The sequence below is a fragment of the Leptonychotes weddellii genome, chromosome 15, assembly GCF_054177405.1.
Source record: "Leptonychotes weddellii isolate Sample4059 chromosome 15, ASM5417740v2, whole genome shotgun sequence".
Classification (NCBI taxonomy): domain Eukaryota; kingdom Metazoa; phylum Chordata; class Mammalia; order Carnivora; family Phocidae; genus Leptonychotes; species Leptonychotes weddellii.
The window spans coordinates 39,516,933-39,534,146 of NC_138383.1; the positions used below are offsets into that span (position 1 = coordinate 39,516,933).

A 17,214-nucleotide genomic window follows, 5' to 3' on the forward strand; every position below is an offset into this window, starting at 1 on the left:
AATTGAGATCTTGCACCCTGGGAGTTCAAAGAACCTGGGGGAGATGAGAAGTCCAGGCTGGGCTCTTATCAAGGCAAGAGGGGTGTTCCTGGGACCCATGTTGGCCACAGTCCTGTCCAAAGCTATGACTGTCCTCAGAGTATCAGTCGGTGGCCTGAGGGTCAGAGCACTGACTCCTTCTGGTCCTCCCCTTGGCTGTTCACTCTCAGCCAGCCCATACTGCCCAGAGAGGCCTGTCCCTGGCTGCTTGTTTTTCACTTCTCCATGTACCTTAATTAGGAGTTTCCAAGCAAGGAGGGCCTCCAGGGGAACCCCAGGCCGCAGACCTACCTTAAAGGGCCAGCCGTGCTCACAGCACCCCCTCAGAGAGAGGAAGATGGTGCCAGAGGGCTGCTCGGGCAAACAGCCCTGGGGACTATTGCTGTATGGGGCAGACAGGGCTAAGGGCCAGTCCTGCAGGTTCTCTGCTCTTCCAAAGGTCAAGGCCGTCTCCCTGGCTGCTATGCCTTCTCTTTGGGATCCCAGGAGTCCAGGCCTGATCAAGAGAAAGGCTATCTAGGCCTGAGGGGCAGCCGAGGCAGGGAAAACGGTGGATTGGTTTAGGCGATTGAATTCCTTGGACTGCGCCCCCCGCCCCCACGCCCTGCCCCGGGAAAGCATCCTCAGGCTTGGAGCCTTCCCTTGGTAGCAGTTTTTCACACGGGAGCCTTCCGCATCCGCACTGTTGGTTCTAAAGGTAAGGGCACTCTGGCGCTCCAGAAATCAACCCCAGGACTCAGCTTGGAGCTGGGCTGATGGGAGCTGAGTTCTGTCTTGTTTGGGCAGTGGGGTCCTCTGAGGTACGGATTGTGGCCCTACCTACACGGCCTCCACTGCTTACCAGGTGAGACTGGGAGAGGAGCAAAAGGGATACCGGGGCGTGTCCCATTCACAAGACTTGGCCCACAGAATTCCGGCAAGGAGTCGGCAAATAGGGGAGCACTGGTCCGGGAGTGCCCCGTCTGGCAAACCGGGAGCGGAGGAGAAGACTGGGGGGTCGGGAGAGCGCAGTGCTAGACTGCTAAGGGCGGGGGAGAGCCCAGCCCTTCCGGGCTGAGGGGGGAACCCGCGGTAGCCCCGCCCCGATCGTCTCCTTCCTGGTCCCCGCCCAGCAAATCCCCGCCCCTCGCTAGCGACCGGCGGTCGATCGCAATGCCTGAGCTCTCGGCGCTCTTCTAGCGCTGCCTTTTTGGTCTCCACGTGGACAGGTCAGTGATGGCGGCGCTAGCGGAGTCCGTGGCGGCGGGGCCGGGCAGCCGAAACGGCACTGGTAGAGGTGGGTGCTACTACGCTGCGGCCTCCGGACCTCGCATCGCGAGTTAGGGCCCCCAAGTCAGGGACAGAATCATCCCCCGCTAATGGCGGCGGCCTTTCTCCGCCAGACCCGGAAGGCCCCGCTGTCGCTTGCCCCGGCGGCTTTCGCTGGAGCACAGAGGGACCGGTCTTCCTTTTGCAGCCTTAGGGCGCGATCGGGAGCAGCGCTTCCTAGGAGCTTGTAGTCCTCAAGCCGGAAACGCTGCCCGCCCTGCCTTGGCTGGCAGAGGAAGACTCACGCATAAGGCGGACCCGATGGGGAAGGAAAGAGCCGGGCGCGTTGCAGCGGTCATTCCACAAGTGGGCCCACAGGGAATGCCTTCAGGAAAGAGGCACATGGCTTCATTCACCAGGCACTTACTGAGCGCTCACTAACTGCCAGGCCCTTGCTGGATGCAGGGGACTGCACGACAGCCTTGCCCTCAGGGGGTCTCCGTGTACCGGAGAATACTGATGTAAACAGAAGATCACAGACACGTGATAAAGGAGGAGGCGCCTAACTAGTCCTGGGGACAAATTGAGCTAAGACCAGCAGCTCCCACACCCCAACGACCACAAGGGACTTGCCCGGTCAGAGGAGCTTCTGTGAGGGGCCCAGGGTTCTGGGCTGGTTGTTCCAAGGCCTTTGAAACAACTGAACAAAAACGATGGCAGTGGTAACGTTCAAATATGGTCTCAGGATCCCAGCCTGCCAATGCTCATTCTCCACTGCACCATCATCACTACCATCATCCACCCACAGGCAGAGGGTGAAGGGTCAAATCTGGGAGGATCCCTCCCATAGTAGTTAAGGGCCCTAGCGGAAGTTCTGAAACAAAGTACAGGTTCAATAAATATTTGTTCAATACATTAATTTCTTGTTTCCTTATCACATTCCCAAACTATCTTGTTCCTAAAGAGATAATAGGGGTTGAGCTAAACTGAACTGTGGGGAATAGGGTGCAAATTAAGGACTGCAGTTTTGCTAATGGGCTACAGTGTTTTCTCCTTTAATCAGGTTGTAATTTGTATACCTGCATTTGCCACCGCCAGACTACTAGCCACTAAAGGGCGAGGTCATTTCTCTTTCCTTACCTGTTTGCCCACAGTCCTAACTTGAGTGTGTTCTTTCATTTTTCCTGGGGTGGAACAATGGGACTAAGGAACCTGTTAAATCAGTTAAATGTTTGGTGTTTATTTCCCTTTTAAAAATGAGGAGAGGGGGGGCGCCTGGGTGGCTCAGCCGTTAAGCGTCTGCCTTCGGCTCAGGTCATGATCCCAGGTCCTGGGATCGAGACCCGCATCGGGCTCCCTGCTCCACGGGAAGCCTGCTTCTCCCTCTCTCATTCCCCCTGCTTGTGTTCCCTCTCTCACTGTGTCTCTCTCTGTCAAATAAATAAATAAAATCTTAAAAAAAAAAAAATGAGGAGAGGGAAGAGTGTAGGGATTCATCAGTGTAGATAGAGTCAGTGGAACTTGAGTAAAGAGGGTAAAAGTCTTTAGTACTTATAACAGTTTGCTTATAGATCTCATATCTAGGACCTCAGAACTTCAAGGTGTTTTCAGGGACGGGGGGAACATTTTCCTAGACTGCTAGGTTTTTGGGTTTTCCTCAGAGTTGTTCTTTATCAAGGAGCAGTTGTTTGGACTTTTTCCCGTTTGCCCCTCAGTTCAGTCTGCTGGTATCACCTCTGTTCTTCCAAAGGTAAGGGGTGAACTATACCCCACTCATGGACTCAAATCTTTGATTCCCAGTAATCTCACAACATGGAACCTAATTATGCAGATCTCTTCCTGGCTTAATGGGTTGTCTTTCCAGCTTCAGAATGAACTCAGTGAGGAAGAAGGCTGGGCCAACCCCCTTGGCATCTGGGATCTGGGCCTGAAACTTGGGTGGTGTTAACAGCTTAACTGGGTCTGGTTCTGTTTTAGGCCAGGTGCCAACTCAGGCCTTGCATTGTCCTAGGTCGAGCCCCTAGGGGCCGCCTGGCCAATCAGATCCCCTCTGAGATCCTGAACAACCCCCAGCTGCAGGCAGCCATTCAAGTCCTGCCTTCCAACTATAACTTTGAAATTCCCAAGACCATCTGGAGGATTCAGCAGGCCCGGGCCAAGAAGGGTGAGCCCCCAAGCTTTGAGATGGGGTAGGGTTGGAGAGGTTGCCTGGGTCAGTCAGGGGCAGTATCCCCATTCCAGCATTCTCCCAGCCCTCTGCTCTCATGTCTCTGCTCTGTCTTTCAGTGGCCTTGCAAATGCCTGAGGGCCTTCTCCTCTTTGCCTGCACAATTGTGGATATCTTGGAAAGGTGAGGCTTGGGGCTCTGGAGAAGAAGCTAAGCCAAGGCCTTCCCCATGCCCCTTGTAGCTCTGCCTGTTGACATTTTTTCCTTCTGGACCTTGGCCTTACCCTGTCCCTTCACACAACCATACACGCACAAAGGGAAAAAGCCAAAACTAAACTCCCAGCCTGCTGAGATCCCAGCCTGTCCGGCTTGGCTTGTCCATATAAATCTCTCTTTCCCTAAAATATTAAGGTGGGGGGTCGGGGGTGGTAGGGAATGAGTTGGTTCCAGTATCTTCAAAGCTGGGCCTAGAGCAGGTGCAGGTGGTGGGGCCTGAGGAGGAACTTAAGAATCCTCAGGGCTGACCTGGAATGAGCTGAGTTGTCAGCATCCGGTCTAGCCAAGGGGAACCTTTTTCTCTGGAACATTTGAGGGAGTAGGGCAAGGAGGGGCTTGGTGGGGGAGAAGTGTCTAGGAGATGGTATTCAGTTCCTCTCCCCTCTCTAAGTTTCTTCATTACAATGAGCCATCCTGGGGGGTGGGAGTGGGGAGTGCTCAGCCATCTGGAACCAGCACAGGAACAGGGAGGGGGAATGGGGGGAAAGGGGAGGTCATCTCGTGATAGGAACCTCCCACTTCCCTGCTGCTGCCCCCCCCCCCCACTCCTCTTCTCATCCACTGCCACAGACTCACTTCCCAGCTCCCACCCTCTTGCCCCTTGGGGATGCTCTCTGGGGCTCAGGCCAATTTGCATACATTTTAATCTATAAAAAATTAAGTGCTCTGGCTGACTCAGACGCCTGGGCTGCATTTTAAGGAGTTGAATAATCTGCTTCTGTGCACAGACTGGTTTGGGGAAGGGAGAGGAGGGGGGCTGCTGACTGACAGCAACTCAGCTTTCCCCACCACGCCCCCAGGAGAGAAATGGGGAGACCCCAGTCAGCAAGCCAGGCCCCATGCCCCAGGGGCAGGTCTCTCAAGGAAGACCTGGTCCTCCAGCTCCATTCCCGTGGTGAATTTGGGGAGTGCGGGGTCTTCCCCACCCACCCCTGTCCCCCAGTGATTCAGGCCTGGCAGCAGATCCTATGGCAATGTGTTGGCCAGAGCCCACTCTTCCTGACGCACGAGGTATGTGGGTGGTGCCATGTGCTGTGGGGGAGCTGTTCATGGGTCCCCCCATCCTGGGCACAGAGGGCCCTAACTGAGGGTGGGGAGGTAGCAGGGGGTCTGGGTGACAGGGAGGCCGTGTGTATCCACCCATGTGTCCCCACGCACACCGCAGTGTCGAGGCATGGGAGTGGGTGCATCTGCGTGTGTGTACGTGCTCATTGCTCTGGGTGGGCTGAGTCAGGGCGTCAGAGGTCTGTTTTTGACCCTGTGTATGCCAGGCTGAGGGGTGGGGGTCCTCCTTGCAGTCTAAGCTTGGACAGAGGAACCGGGGCGCTACAGAGACCATCGGCATACAGCGACGGTCCCAGGAGGTGCCGCCAGGACCGGGGGATGTGGCAGCTGGGCCCCGAAATACCCCACGGGGGTAGGTCTCTCTCCCACCTCACCCTTGTGTCACTGCCTCATTGTTCCCCCTGCTCCCCCGCCCCCACAGGTTCACAGAGGCTGAAGTGATGGTGATGGGCGATGTGACGTATGGGGCTTGCTGTGTGGATGACTTTACTGCGAGGGCCCTGGGCGCTGACTTCCTGGTGCACTATGGCCACAGCTGCCTGGGTATGGCGAGCCGGGGTCCTGGCGGGGGGCGGAGAGGCAGGGCGGCGTGCTAATCCCCCGGCCCCCCGTCGGTGCCTTCTTGTCCTGCTTGCAGGCAGGAGGTCCCTCCCAGTGTCTGGGATGGCCTTGGCCCTCCTGCTCTGCAGGTACATCTTTCTTTTGGATTTGGTTGCCTTGGAAACAGTGTTGCTGTCCCAGATGTGGGTGTTCGAAAGGCTGTTGGTGGTAGAGCAGGCTGGGCCCCCCGGCCGAGTGACCGAAAAGGAGCTTCTGAGGGACCTATGACTGCCACCCCCCTCCCCCCCGCCGCCTACCCACTCCTTGTATCCCTAGGCTGAAGCCACTGGTCCTGGCTGCTCAGAGACCCTGGCCCAGGTAGGCCCCCTGCCCCTCTTGCCTTCCAAAACAGTCTCCTGACTTCTTGCCTCCTCCCAGTTCCCATGGACACCTCGGCCCAAGACTTCCGGGTACTGTACGTCTTTGTGGACATCCGAATAGATACTAGCCACCTCCTGGATTCTATCCGCCTCACCTTTCCCCCTGCCACTTCCCTTGCCCTGGTCAGCACCATTCAGTTTGTGTCAACCTTGCAGGTAAGTGGACAGATAACAGCCAGCCTCCAGGCTGTTCCTGGGGCCCACGTTAGGTGCTCCAGGCTGGTCCTCTGGCCCTGGCTCTCCCTCCTCACCCACTGGCTTCCCTTCCCTCATCATCCCTACAGGCAGCTGCGAAGGAGCTGAAAGCTGAGTACCATGTGAGTGTCCCACAGTGCAAGCCCCTGTCCCCTGGGGAGATTCTGGGCTGCACGGCTCCCCATCTGCCCAAAGAGGTGAAGGCTGTTGTGTAAGTGAAAAATGGGGGGCCAGTTGTAGAGGCATAAGAAATGTACCCTAGAAGGGAGCCGGAGGTTCGTTGTCTAGGAAAAGAAGCTGAGTCTCAAGCTCTTTAACTGTTTGCTCAAGGCCACCCTGCAAAATGGGGACCAAATAGGGTTTCAGGTTTCCTGTCTCCCTCTCAGGTGCTCTGTCCACCATGTAGGAGGCTATGCCCAGGGTGGGGCGGGAATCAGAGGGCTTCATCGGGGCGGGGCGGGGGGAGGGATGAGGGTGGGCTAGAAATGGTGGGAATATAATTGGAGAAGATGGCTGGGCACGCCCAGGCTGCAGCCCCATTAATTTAGCATCCGGACAGCTAACAAGCAGGAGCAGCGTGTCTCCTGCTGCCTAATTATTTTCGGTAATGGAAATGCTTAATGTTGTGTGAATGCAGCCAGCCTCAGAGCCGGCAGCTCCCCCCGCGGGGACTAGGGAAGGGAGCCCCATTCCTAGCTGATGGCAGGGAAAGAGGGAGGGACACTCCCCTGACTCAGCCCTGCCCCTAGACAGGCCCACATCAGGGCCTTCCCCAGCCCAGACCTGGCAGCCCTGCTCCCCAAAGGGTGTTCCCCCTGTTCCTGCGCCCACATAATTCTGAACCCATAGGTGCCTACCCTTGGGGGCTTCAAGGTGTGTGTTGGAGGGAGAGACACCCTGAGTGTTGGCCGTTTATCACAAAAATCAGTGTGGTCTCCAGGAAAGTAGGAGCTGCCATGGCAGATTGTCCTCTATGCTCTGCCTTCTCCATGGCTTGGGCAGCTACTTTTAGGGACAGGCTTGATAGAGCCTGGTGGTTAAGCCTAGAGTCAAGTCCCAGATTTACTGCTTAATAGCTGTGTGCCTTTGGGCAAGTTTCTTAACATCCCTGAGCAGCAGTTGTATCTATTGTAAAATGGGGATACTATAGGTAGCTTGGAGGACTGTTTGATAGGACTGAGTGAACTCCTGCATGGCAAGTGCTTAGTCCCGGCCTTGGTGCACAGAAGATGCAAACCCAGTAAACAGTAGTTGCTACAACTCAGTAGCAGGACCTGAGAACCAGTTTGGGTGCAGAGAGCCAGTGTATACCCCGAAACTTCATTTACAACATTGATGACACCTTGAACCCTACTTGCCATGTCTATGTTGAGCTAGGCGAAGGAGAACCTGTCCCGCCACCTCCAAGCTAGGATCTCTAGAGCCCTGCGCGGCCTTCCCATGGCCTTGGCTGCCGTTTTACCTGCCCCCAGAAGGCTGGGGGACGGAACAGTTCTTAGATCTGCATTACATAACTAGAAGGGCCTTATTGCTCATCCAGTTCAAACTCCTTGTTTTGCATGTGAGAAAACCAAGGCTTCGGGAGGCCGAATGATGACTTAGGCCAGTTCGCATACACGCACAGCAGCACACTCAGCCAGGAACTCTGGACCTCCAGGCCAGTGCCTGCCTTTTCTGCTGCCTCACTCCACCCCATACTTATCATCCCCTCTCTCCCTGCCGCAGATATCTCGGAGACGGCCGTTTCCACCTGGAGTCTGTCATGATTGCCAACCCTAGTGTCCCCGCTTACCGGTATGGGCTGAGCTGGGCTGACCAGCCAGGGAGGGGGTGGGATTTCCCTCCCACTGAAGCCCTCAGTTGGTTGAAATTTCCTCATTCCCGGGCCCCTTGACAGCCAACAGCTCTAAGGATCTGAGGTAACTGGGTCCTGAATCCAGGTGTCAGACCCAGGGCTGGAGCTGCACAGTACCCACCCATCCCCTGGGAGTCACACTGAGATCCTAAACCCCCCCTCCTACTTTTCCCTGCTCCAGCTGTGGGACTGAGCTTTCCAGCGACGATCTCTGTTCTCGCCTCTATTCCTAATTACCTGCATGGAACCTAAAGATTTAGGAGACCAAGGGGCTGGGTCAGGGAGCCGTGTGTACAACAGGTGCTGTGGATGGCTGTCGCCATAACCCTGATAGCTTCTTTTCCAGATACGACCCATACAGCAAAGTCCTATCCAGAGAGCACTATGACCATCAGCGCATGCAGACCAGCCGCCAGGAAGCCATAGCCACGGCCCGCTCAGCTAAATCCTGGGGCCTTATCCTGGGCACTTTGGGCCGCCAGGGCAGCCCCAAAATTCTGGAGGTCAGAGGGCTTGGGATGGCCTCTGGAGGAGGGGACTGACTAGAAACCCAGCTAGGAAAATCGGTAGACTAAGGGATTTAGACTTGGCTGCTCAATCGTGGTGACCTGAGCTTGGCCTCCCTCTTCCAACAGCACCTGGAATCTCGACTCCAAGCCTTGGGACTTCCCTTCATGAGGCTGCTGCTTTCTGAGATCTTCCCCAGCAAGCTTAGCCTACTTCCTGAAGTGGATGTGTAAGTTTTCTCACCTTACCTCTCTAGCTGTGACTCTGGCTAAGGAAGCTTAGATCTGAGTCCTGCCCAGCACATATTGAAGGCTGGAGTCAGTGGGAATTGCTTCCGTGAAATTTTAATGTTTACAGAGCACTCAGGGGCTTAGCAGGGGCTACCCTTAGCTATGGGTCACACCCATTTCGGTTTGGGGGCTCACAGGTAACTGCAACATCACAGTCATTCGGTGTGAGATGAGTTTGTGGGGTGGTTGGCACCTGCAGTGTACCCGAACTAAAGTGAATTTGATTCTGAGGATACGATCACAGATGAGCTGCCCAGGCCCTGCCCTCAGCTCACAGAGAGCTCTCCTGGAGAAAACAAACAGCGCTATAGTGTTACTCTGAACAGTAGTGGGTGACTGTCTTTTCATCGGGTGTGTTGGGGACACAGTCATGTTTTTCAGCATGCTGCCCAGAAGGGGAGGGACCCTCCCCACCCCCCACCCCTTGGGTCTCACGTGACTTCCCTTCCCAGGTGGGTGCAGGTAGCATGTCCGCGCCTTTCCATTGACTGGGGCACAGCCTTCCCCAAGCCACTGCTGACACCCTATGAGGTAACACTAAGTTTTGAAATACCTGAGAGTGGGCTTTGCACCTGGTTCTGTCAAGGGAGGGATCTGCAGTGGGGTGGGCAGCAACTTAGTTACAGCTGACTCATTTCCTAGCTGTGTGGCCTTGGGCAAGTCCCTTGACCTGTCTGAGCCTCGCATTTCCTTTCTGTGGTATGGGGATAATAGGACCTCTATAGGCCATCATGAAGACTGAATTAATTAATCCTGCGCAGAAAGAGTTGGCAAAGGGGCGCCTGGGTGGCTCAGTCGATTAAGCGTCTGCCTTCGGCTCAAGTCATGATCTCAGGGTCCTGGGATTGAGTCCCGCATGGGGCTCCCTGCTCTGCGGAGAGCCTGTTTCTCCCTCTCCCCTTGCTCTTCTCTCTCTCTGTCAAATAAATAAAATCTTTAAAAAAAAAAAAAAAAAGTTGGCAAATGTTGTCCTGTTGTCCTCCCCTAGGCAGTGGTGGCCCTGAGGGACATTTCCTGGCAGCAGCCCTACCCTATGGACTTCTACGCCGGCAGCTCCTTGGGGCCGTGGACAGCGAACCACGGACGGAACCGGCCCCCCCAGGCCCTGAGCCCGCCAGCGCTGGAGAAGGTAGGCAGGCACCGCCAGCTGGGAGGAGAGGGACCAAAGCCGGGGCCTGGCCCTGGCCGCCTCCCTAGCGACGCGAGCCGAGGCCGCCGCTGTGCGGCCGCTCCGGGAAATGCACGGGAGCAGGGTGGTGGACGTCGCAGGATGGAGACCCTGAGCAAAGTCTGCGACCTCCGATGCAGGAGGCCACGCACCCCTCTCCAGCCGCGGCTTGCGACGGTTGCAGCTGCAGAGACGACAAGGGAGCACCGCCCGCTCGGTGAGACGCTCCTCGGTCTCAGGTATCCGCCCCTGCTCCGGCCGCGCCTGACCCCTCCCCGTTGTTATGGGAACACCCGCTCGCTCTGAGGCCCGCCTTCGGGGTGGTGCCGGCATTTGGTTCCGCCCCTCGAATATTCGATTTCCGCTCGGGGAAAGGCTGCTTCCGGTCCCTGGCGCGTTGCCCCGCAAGATGGCGGCGCAGCAACCCCTGCGGGTGTTAGCCCTGGCCGGCTTCCGGCAGAGCGAGCGGGGCTTCCGCGAGAAGACGGGAGCGCTGAGGAAGGCGCTGCGGGGCCGCGCCGAGCTCGTGTGCCTCAGCGGCCCGCACCTGGTCGCGGATGCCGCGGGCCCCGAGGGCGCCGGGCCGGACTCCGGTGAGACGGGCGCTGCCCGGGAAATGCCCTCTGAGTCTTTGATCTGGCCTCGTTTCAGCATACCCCCACGCTGTGTCCTCACCTCATTCCTTCCCCCTGCCCTTACTCTTCCTTTCTTCCATCCCAGCGTCCCAGGCTTCCACCTTGATCAGTCTTCCCCGTCTTGCCATGACACTCTGCTCTCCACTTCATTTCCCCCAGCTTTTCTTCTCTTCTTCGACCGCCTCTTTGTTTGCTCGTTGTCATTCCCAAGCCCTCCGTCCCCTCCCTTTTTCATTTCTCATCGCCTAGATACCCGCTTGCCCTAACCGCAGCCTTTCCCCCATATCGCTGTAGAACCCTGCCTTCAGGAGGAGCAGCCCCGAGGCTGGTGGTTTTCAGAACAGGAGGCAGACGTTTTCAACGCCCTGAGCCAGCCCACAGTGTGCAGAGGTCTGGAGGAAGCCTTGGGAACCGTGGCACAGGCACTGAAAACACTGGGGCCTTTCGATGGGCTCCTTGGTTTCAGCCAGGGGGCTGCGCTAGCAGCCCTTGTGTGTGCCCTTGGCCAAGCCGGCGATCCCCGCTTCCCCTTGCCAAGGTTTATCATCCTGGTATCTGGTTTCTGTCCTCGGGGCCTTGGACTCAAGGAACCCATCGTGCAGGGCCCCTTGTTACTGCCTTCACTCCATGTTTTCGGGGACACTGACTGCGTCATCCCCTCTCAGGAAAGTATGCAACTGGCTAGCCGATTCACTGGGGCCATCACCCTCACGCACTCTGGTGGCCACTTCATTCCAGCAGCTGCGGCCCAGCGCCAGGCCTACCTCAAGTTCTTGGACCAGTTTGCAGAGTGAAAGATCAACAAATGGCTCTGCCCCTACATCCCCCACCCCCACATGACTTCGGGACAGTCTCTGTAACCAGTCCTCCCCCTTATCCCACCTCCCCTGGGAGCTCAACTGCTGTTAGTGGTCCTCACCATCACCAATTAAGAGACAAGTATCAGTTCTAAGACTCAAGTTATTGTAAGCCTAGCTCTACACTTAAGAAAAAAGGGATCAGGAGGCCTTAGTGGACCTTGGCATCTGATACTCCAGCATGAAAAAGGCTGGTGGACCCCTGGATGAGTGGAGGGTGACATGGGAAAAGCAGGGGCTGGTGCTGTGTGACTGCCACATAATAAAGTGGTGATGGCGATTTTGAGCATCTTTTTTCTCATACACACAGAAAAACCCATTTTGTATCAGAAGTCTGGATTCCTGGCCACCCACCCAGCCTCTAGGGCCGCTCCAAAGAGGGACGTGTTTCCAGTTATGAGCCCCCAGGATAAGCTCATGTGTGCACACATTTGGTAGAAGTGTCTCAAGTCCCAAGCTGAAGGAAAGGAGGCCTTGGTGGCGGAGTTGGAAGAATTTACATCTGAGAAGTTTTGGGAAGAGATCACCTGGCAAGGTGCTGCCTGGGCTCCACGGAGTTAGGCTTCCTCCATCTTGATCCCTGAGGGTTGTGTGCTGGCCTTCTGTCGAACTCTGGCTTCTTGGGTTCTCTGCTTTCTCCTCCAGAATTGCTTTAGCTCTGAACTATGAGCTTGAAGGGTGGGATGGTAGTAGACCTTGGGTAGAGGCCCAAGACCACACGGAAGAAACCCTTTTACAAACCTGCCCTCACCTACAGAGTTTCTGGGGTTGATGCTACTCTGTAGTGATCCAGCCAAGGCTTAAGTAGCCCCTCCAGTTTTAGAGTGCATTTGTTCCTAGGCACTCTATAGACTGCCCACTTTAGCTATTTGCCCTACTTCCAGTTCCCCCACCTGTGGCCCACCCTAGTCTCTGATTTCAGCCCTGCCTCTGCAGGATCACCACCTTGTTCCTTTTCTGGAAGATCACAGGAGGCCCTGATGTAGCCCTCAAACATGGTTGCCCCCGGGGAAGTTAGGAATTGAGTAAGAATTGGGTTAGGGGATATAGCACAAATACTCCAACCCATCCGGAGACAGACTAATATCCCTTAAAGTACCCCAAATCCTGAATTCTTCACTGCAGATAGTAATTATCTAAGGAAAAAAAAAAAAAGTTGGAGTTACACCCCTACCCCCAACAGACCCAGTTTACTGGATTTAGGACCTTTACAGCAGACCGTGGGGGTGGGAGGGTAGCCCCCTGGCTACAGTCTGCCTCTGCTTGCCCTAGGCGTTTTAAAGGGACCCTTTCCTCGGCCAAAGGAGGGGACTCAGAAATGGGCTGAATTACTCCAACAGACCTGTTGGATTTGGCCCATAGAATTTTAGAAAATATTGGACTTAACAGTATTTAAAATCTTAGGAATTTCACACACACAAAGATTCCTGGCTTCTCTGGAAATGAGCAGTTCAGAATGGAATGCAGTGGATCTGCAGTTGGGAGCTCACGCGCCCTCACGGCCATCCTAGGCTGCCCCCTTTAGCAAGGTCCCAAGAGGTGAAGATGGTGACAGTTGCTACCACAGCCCTTGCTATGTGGAATTACTGTGAGGATTAAAAGAGAGAGAACAAGATATGATGGGGAATGGATTTTAACCCAGGGCTTAAAGTTAGAAGGATAAGGATAGAGCAGAACATTACTGGGTGGAGCAGAAGTGCTCAGTGCTCAGGGTGAGAATTCTCCTCCCTCCCCCACCTCCTGCTTCAAGAATCAGAAAATGTCCAAGCTAGAAGGAAAGAGATCATGTGGTCCACTGGTTCCCAACCAAGTGAGATGTCCTCTCCCGTCACATCCTCCAGGAACAACAGAGAATCTTAAGGGTCATTGCCCCCCAACCCCCCACACACACTCTGTGGACCACTTGCGTCAGAATTGTGTTAAAACTTAGATTCCTGGCCCTGGTGGGCCATTGAGCAGACCAAATAAATTAAGCAGTTAACATAAAAAAAAAAAAAAAAACTTAGATTCCTGGGGCGCCTGGGTGGCACAGTTGGTTAAGCGACTGCCTTCGGCTCAGGTCATGATCCTGGAGTCCCGGGATCGAGTCCCGCATTGGGCTCCCTGCTCGGCAGGGAGTCTGCTTCTCCCTCTGACCTTCCTCCCTCTCATGCTCTCTGTCTCTCATTCTCTCTCTCTCAAATAAATAAATAAAATCTTTAAAAAAAAAAAAAAAAACTTAGATTCCTGGGGCCAACTCCTGACATACCGAGCCAATTGCTGGACCCAGGAATCTGCATTTTGGCAAACTCCCTGGACATTCCCATGCAACATGATATTTGAAAAACATTGCCTTAGAGGGTAGAATACAAGTCTCTGGTAAATACATGCTATTTGAAAAAAACGAACATGGGTTTCTCATGCATTCCACTAGGGAGGGGGAGAAAGCTCTCCAATTAAGAACCATTCATCTAATGTTTTCAATTTATACCTAAGGGACATGAGGTCCAGAGGATAGCACACCATTCATGGTGTGCTAACCACACCAGATACTGTGATAAGCAGAACCTTTAGAGTTGCCCAGTTTAATCTCACAATTTCCTGAGGTAGGTACTATTAACTTAATATTACAACTGAGGAAACAGGCACAGAGAAGTTCAGTAACTTACCCAAAGCTGGATTCTGATCCAGAACTCATATTCCTATCCTTTACTAGTCATGGTTTTCTCTCCTGCACCTCGGAGGTCAGCAGAGGCCACCCACCACCCACTACTGTTGGGCTCTATGTCCTGTCTGGGTCTCAACTTCCTAATCCATAAAATAGGATGGGGTGCACTTAATGAGTTCTAAGATACTAAAAAATTCTCTACAGTCAGTTTTCTGTTTCTTTCCCCCTCTGACCATCTTCTCCAGATGGGTTCAAACTGCAAACAACTTGGTCCCTTCAGAATATCCCTCCCATTTCTCTTTTCTACCTCTCCACCTTAGATACCTAAAGCTCTTGAGAGCGAGTCCCTGAGCAAAGAAGCCCCTCAACAGCCCCTGCTCAGAAAGATGTGCCCCCTTTCCCCTGTTCATTCTGCCTAAGTGCCCAGAGCTGGGGTCCCTCACAAAGACATTAACAGCCTAGTAGAATACTTAAGATTGAAATAGGTTTCTGCAGTTTTCAAAGGTTTTTACTCATTTTACTATTTGATCCTTACAACAAATCTGCCAAAGAGGAATGATTATTATCCCATGTTACACAAGACTCAGAAACCCAGCCCCTTAAATAATAACCAGTTGGTGATGAGGCCAGGTTGGACCTCCTGCTTCCCAGTGCACTAGGCCCATCTGCACACACTACAGTCTGCCCACGGATGTCTACTGGATTCCAGAATCAAGTACATTTAATCTAAGACCTCGGAGTCCTTGAGTGGGAGGAAGGAAGCATGTGGGAATTGATTAGCTGTAAAACCAGCACCAATTGCCTTAAAACTAGTTTAGTGAAGGAGGGGTTATGGAGAGGTAACAAAAAATTGGATTAATGAGTGGCAGGACTGGGTTGCATTAACCATTCCCAGCACTGTCCCTAGGGAAGTCCTGCACCCAATATGCATCAGTCAGCCCCTGCAGTGGGTGATGTTGGCGGTGGCAGGTGACATAAGCGTGTTTTTGAAGAGTTCGTGGCTCACGCTTCACTGGACAAATAGGACTTCAACCCCTCTGATATTCACTCTGCCACATTAGAGCTAATTTGAGACACTGTCTCAAATTAGAAGCCAGCACCGATTGAGGTGAGGCTGCTTTCAGACAATGCTTTACTGACTGGGTTAACTTTACAAGCACACTGGCTTCCTGAGGGTTGGGGACCCTTCTTATCATCCTACATGAATCAGAGGATGAAAGAGTGAGGGAAGGCTGTAACTCCATCAGGAAATGGGTTCAAGGATTAGTCTCGCTTTCTGCCTACTCAGCAGAGGGGTTCCTGGAAGAATGCGGTTGTGGCATATTTAGGAAAACTTGGCTTCGTCTACTCGCTTCAGTCTCCAGGAAACCTTCAGGTCCCAGCAGCCTCCTCGCACGGAGGAGCTAAAAAGAACACAAATCCCAGAACTACCCCTTCTCTCGCCATTCCTTGGCTGCAACCTCGGCTAAGAGAACAGGATGGTCATTGAAGCGGGCGGTCAGACATACTGCCCACCGTGCTTCTTTCCCTGCCTTGGTAGACACGCAGCAGACCCGAGAGTAGCCCGCCCCGCCCAGCACCGCACCTCCCTCCGCCCCCATAGATTCGTCCGATCTTGACTCGCCGCCCCCGCTTCCTCCTGCTCCTGGTCTCCCCCATCCGGGACTGGCAGAGCGCGGCGGGCGCGGCGCGTGGGCGTGCTGCGGGGCGACCATGGCTGTAGACTGTTACCTCCGGTTCCCACAGTAACAATCGAAAGCCACGGTTGCCCTGGAGACGCGGGGGCGGGGCGCGCGCTGCTGACGGCACCGTGGCAGCTCCAGTCAGGCAGACGTCAGGACTGCGAGCTGGGGAGGGGGGTAGCGGGGGTAGCGCGCGCGATGGGGACCGGGCTCGGGGGCCGTGCGATGTGCGTGTGAGCCGGCCGCCGCTAGCAGCCTCTGGTGACCATGGACCGGACGGGCGGATGGCAGAGCCTGCGCTGGATCAGCACCGCGGACAGCGGCGGCGCGGACAGCGCGCGCGGGGCTGAGGGACCCTGGGGGGACAAAGGGGCCGGGGGCGCGGCAGGTGGCCGGGTCCGCGGTCCTGGGGCGGGGCCAGGCGTCGGTGGCCGTGACTGGAGACTGTTACTGAGGGCGGCCCGGGCAGTAAGCAGTCTAGAGCCAAGGTGCCGGCGCGCTGCCCGGGCGGGCGGTGGTGCCTCCGTCGCCCGCAGCTGGGGGCGCTGCTGCTCTTCCTCCCCCGCGTCTCCCGCCTTTCTCGGCCCCAGCGCTCGCGGACAGGCACGCGGCCCTTGACGTCAAAGCCCTGTGACGTCAAATATGTCCCTGCGGAGAGGCACTTCCGGCGGCGGTGGGGGGGCGCTCAGTTGGGGGGCGGGGCAGTCCGGCCGAGGCCCCGCCCCCGCCTGGTCCTGAGAGGACAGCTCCTCGCGCAGAGGCGGGAAGTCGGGGGCGCAAAGGGACCGGCCCGACGGGATGGGACGGGGAGGGGGCGCCCGACTGGATGCAGGGTGGGGGTCCCGAGAGAGCCACGGCTAGGTCGGCGGGCAGGTGGGCGTCTGTCCTTCGCCGGCGGCCCCGCTCAGCCGGCCGGGGACAGCGAGGCTGAGTCACTGCGCTGCGGGGAGGGGGAGGAGGGGGCGCGTCTTCTGGGGCGTCAGCACCTTCGCCCCACTTTCTTGGGAGTATGGCGCAGGAGCCTCAGGAAATGTCGCAGGGACCCTGGGGGCCGTCCTCTGTTCGATGCTCCTCCGAAGTGGCTGCGTCTTCATCCGGGCGCGGGCAGGTGCTGCACGGGGTTCTGGGTACGCCTCCGGCCCGGCTCCACCAGCTGCGAGGGGATCCTCGTCCCCCACCCTGTCCCCAATCCCACCCCTTAGGGGCCCTCCAACCTGCCGTCTGCCGGTCTCCTCATTGCCCTTCCGTCCGTGTCCGTGCATCGGTCCATCTGTAGCCCGTCGGTCGGTCAGTCCCACTTACCTGTCGGGCCGCGCCGCGCCGGCTCCCGCTCGCCTCCCGCAGCCCGGCTGGCGCGGCTGCTTTTATAGGCGCGCGTAGTACTCGTGCGGCGGCTCATTCATGCGGCCGCGGCTCCTACACACTGACGCGCTGCCGACGTCAGCAGGGAATTTAGGAAACGGGAAGAGGGGCTATTTATAGTGGCGAGGCGGGGGGTTGGGGGGGACCAAGGCGACGGGGAGCTGGGAGGGGGAGGAGGGCGCACGGAAGCAGGAACAGGGAGGGGGAGCCCGGGGCCCCTGTACGGGTCTACAAAGGGTTA

General features: G+C 56.0%; 2 protein-coding genes across 5 annotated transcripts; both read left to right on the forward strand.

The window, feature by feature from the left end:
• Positions 1-1,158: 1,158 nt before the first annotated feature.
• Positions 1,159-10,029, forward strand: DPH1 (diphthamide biosynthesis 1). 4 transcript variants are annotated; one of them, XM_081806110.1, is made up of 12 exons: positions 1,159-1,315; positions 3,299-3,451; positions 3,574-3,637; positions 5,217-5,338; positions 5,774-5,931; positions 6,060-6,181; positions 7,696-7,764; positions 8,160-8,328; positions 8,461-8,561; positions 9,075-9,153; positions 9,611-9,751; positions 9,931-10,029. In XM_081806110.1, the coding sequence occupies exons 1-12, from the start codon at positions 1,255-1,257 to the stop codon at positions 10,009-10,011; spliced, it is 1,320 nt and encodes a 439-aa protein (XP_081662236.1). In that variant the 5' UTR covers positions 1,159-1,254; the 3' UTR covers positions 10,012-10,029. The 4 variants fall into 4 exon arrangements, with proteins under 4 accessions (XP_081662236.1, XP_006741461.1, XP_081662237.1 ...); XM_006741398.3 differs by having other exon boundaries at positions 8,172-8,328; XM_081806111.1 differs by having other exon boundaries at positions 1,177-1,315; positions 3,265-3,451.
• A 6-nt stretch (positions 10,030-10,035) lies between these two features.
• On the forward strand, positions 10,036-11,562 carry OVCA2 (OVCA2 serine hydrolase domain containing). Its single transcript, XM_006741397.3, has 2 exons — positions 10,036-10,383; positions 10,720-11,562. Exons 1-2 carry the CDS (start codon positions 10,074-10,076, stop codon positions 11,217-11,219), a joined length of 810 nt encoding a protein of 269 aa, XP_006741460.2. The 5' UTR covers positions 10,036-10,073; the 3' UTR covers positions 11,220-11,562.
• Positions 11,563-17,214: the final 5,652 nt, after the last annotated feature.

What these genes read in the sequence shown, in the direction of transcription:
- DPH1 (XM_081806110.1), top strand. Translation starts at nt 1,255, where the DNA reads ATGGCGGCGCTAGCGGAGTCCGTGGCGGCGGGGCCGGGCAGCCGAAAC. An exon ending in CCGAAACGGCACTGGTAGAG is followed by an intron (nt 1,316 to 3,298) that starts GTGGGTGCTACT and finishes GCATTGTCCTAG; the next exon opens with GTCGAGCCCCTAGGGGCCGC. An exon ending in CTACTTCCTGAAGTGGATGT is followed by an intron (nt 8,562 to 9,074) that starts GTAAGTTTTCTC and finishes TTCCCTTCCCAG; the next exon opens with GTGGGTGCAGGTAGCATGTC.
- OVCA2 (XM_006741397.3), top strand. Translation starts at nt 10,074, where the DNA reads ATGGGAACACCCGCTCGCTCTGAGGCCCGCCTTCGGGGTGGTGCCGGC. An exon ending in GGGCGCCGGGCCGGACTCCG is followed by an intron (nt 10,384 to 10,719) that starts GTGAGACGGGCG and finishes ATATCGCTGTAG; the next exon opens with AACCCTGCCTTCAGGAGGAG.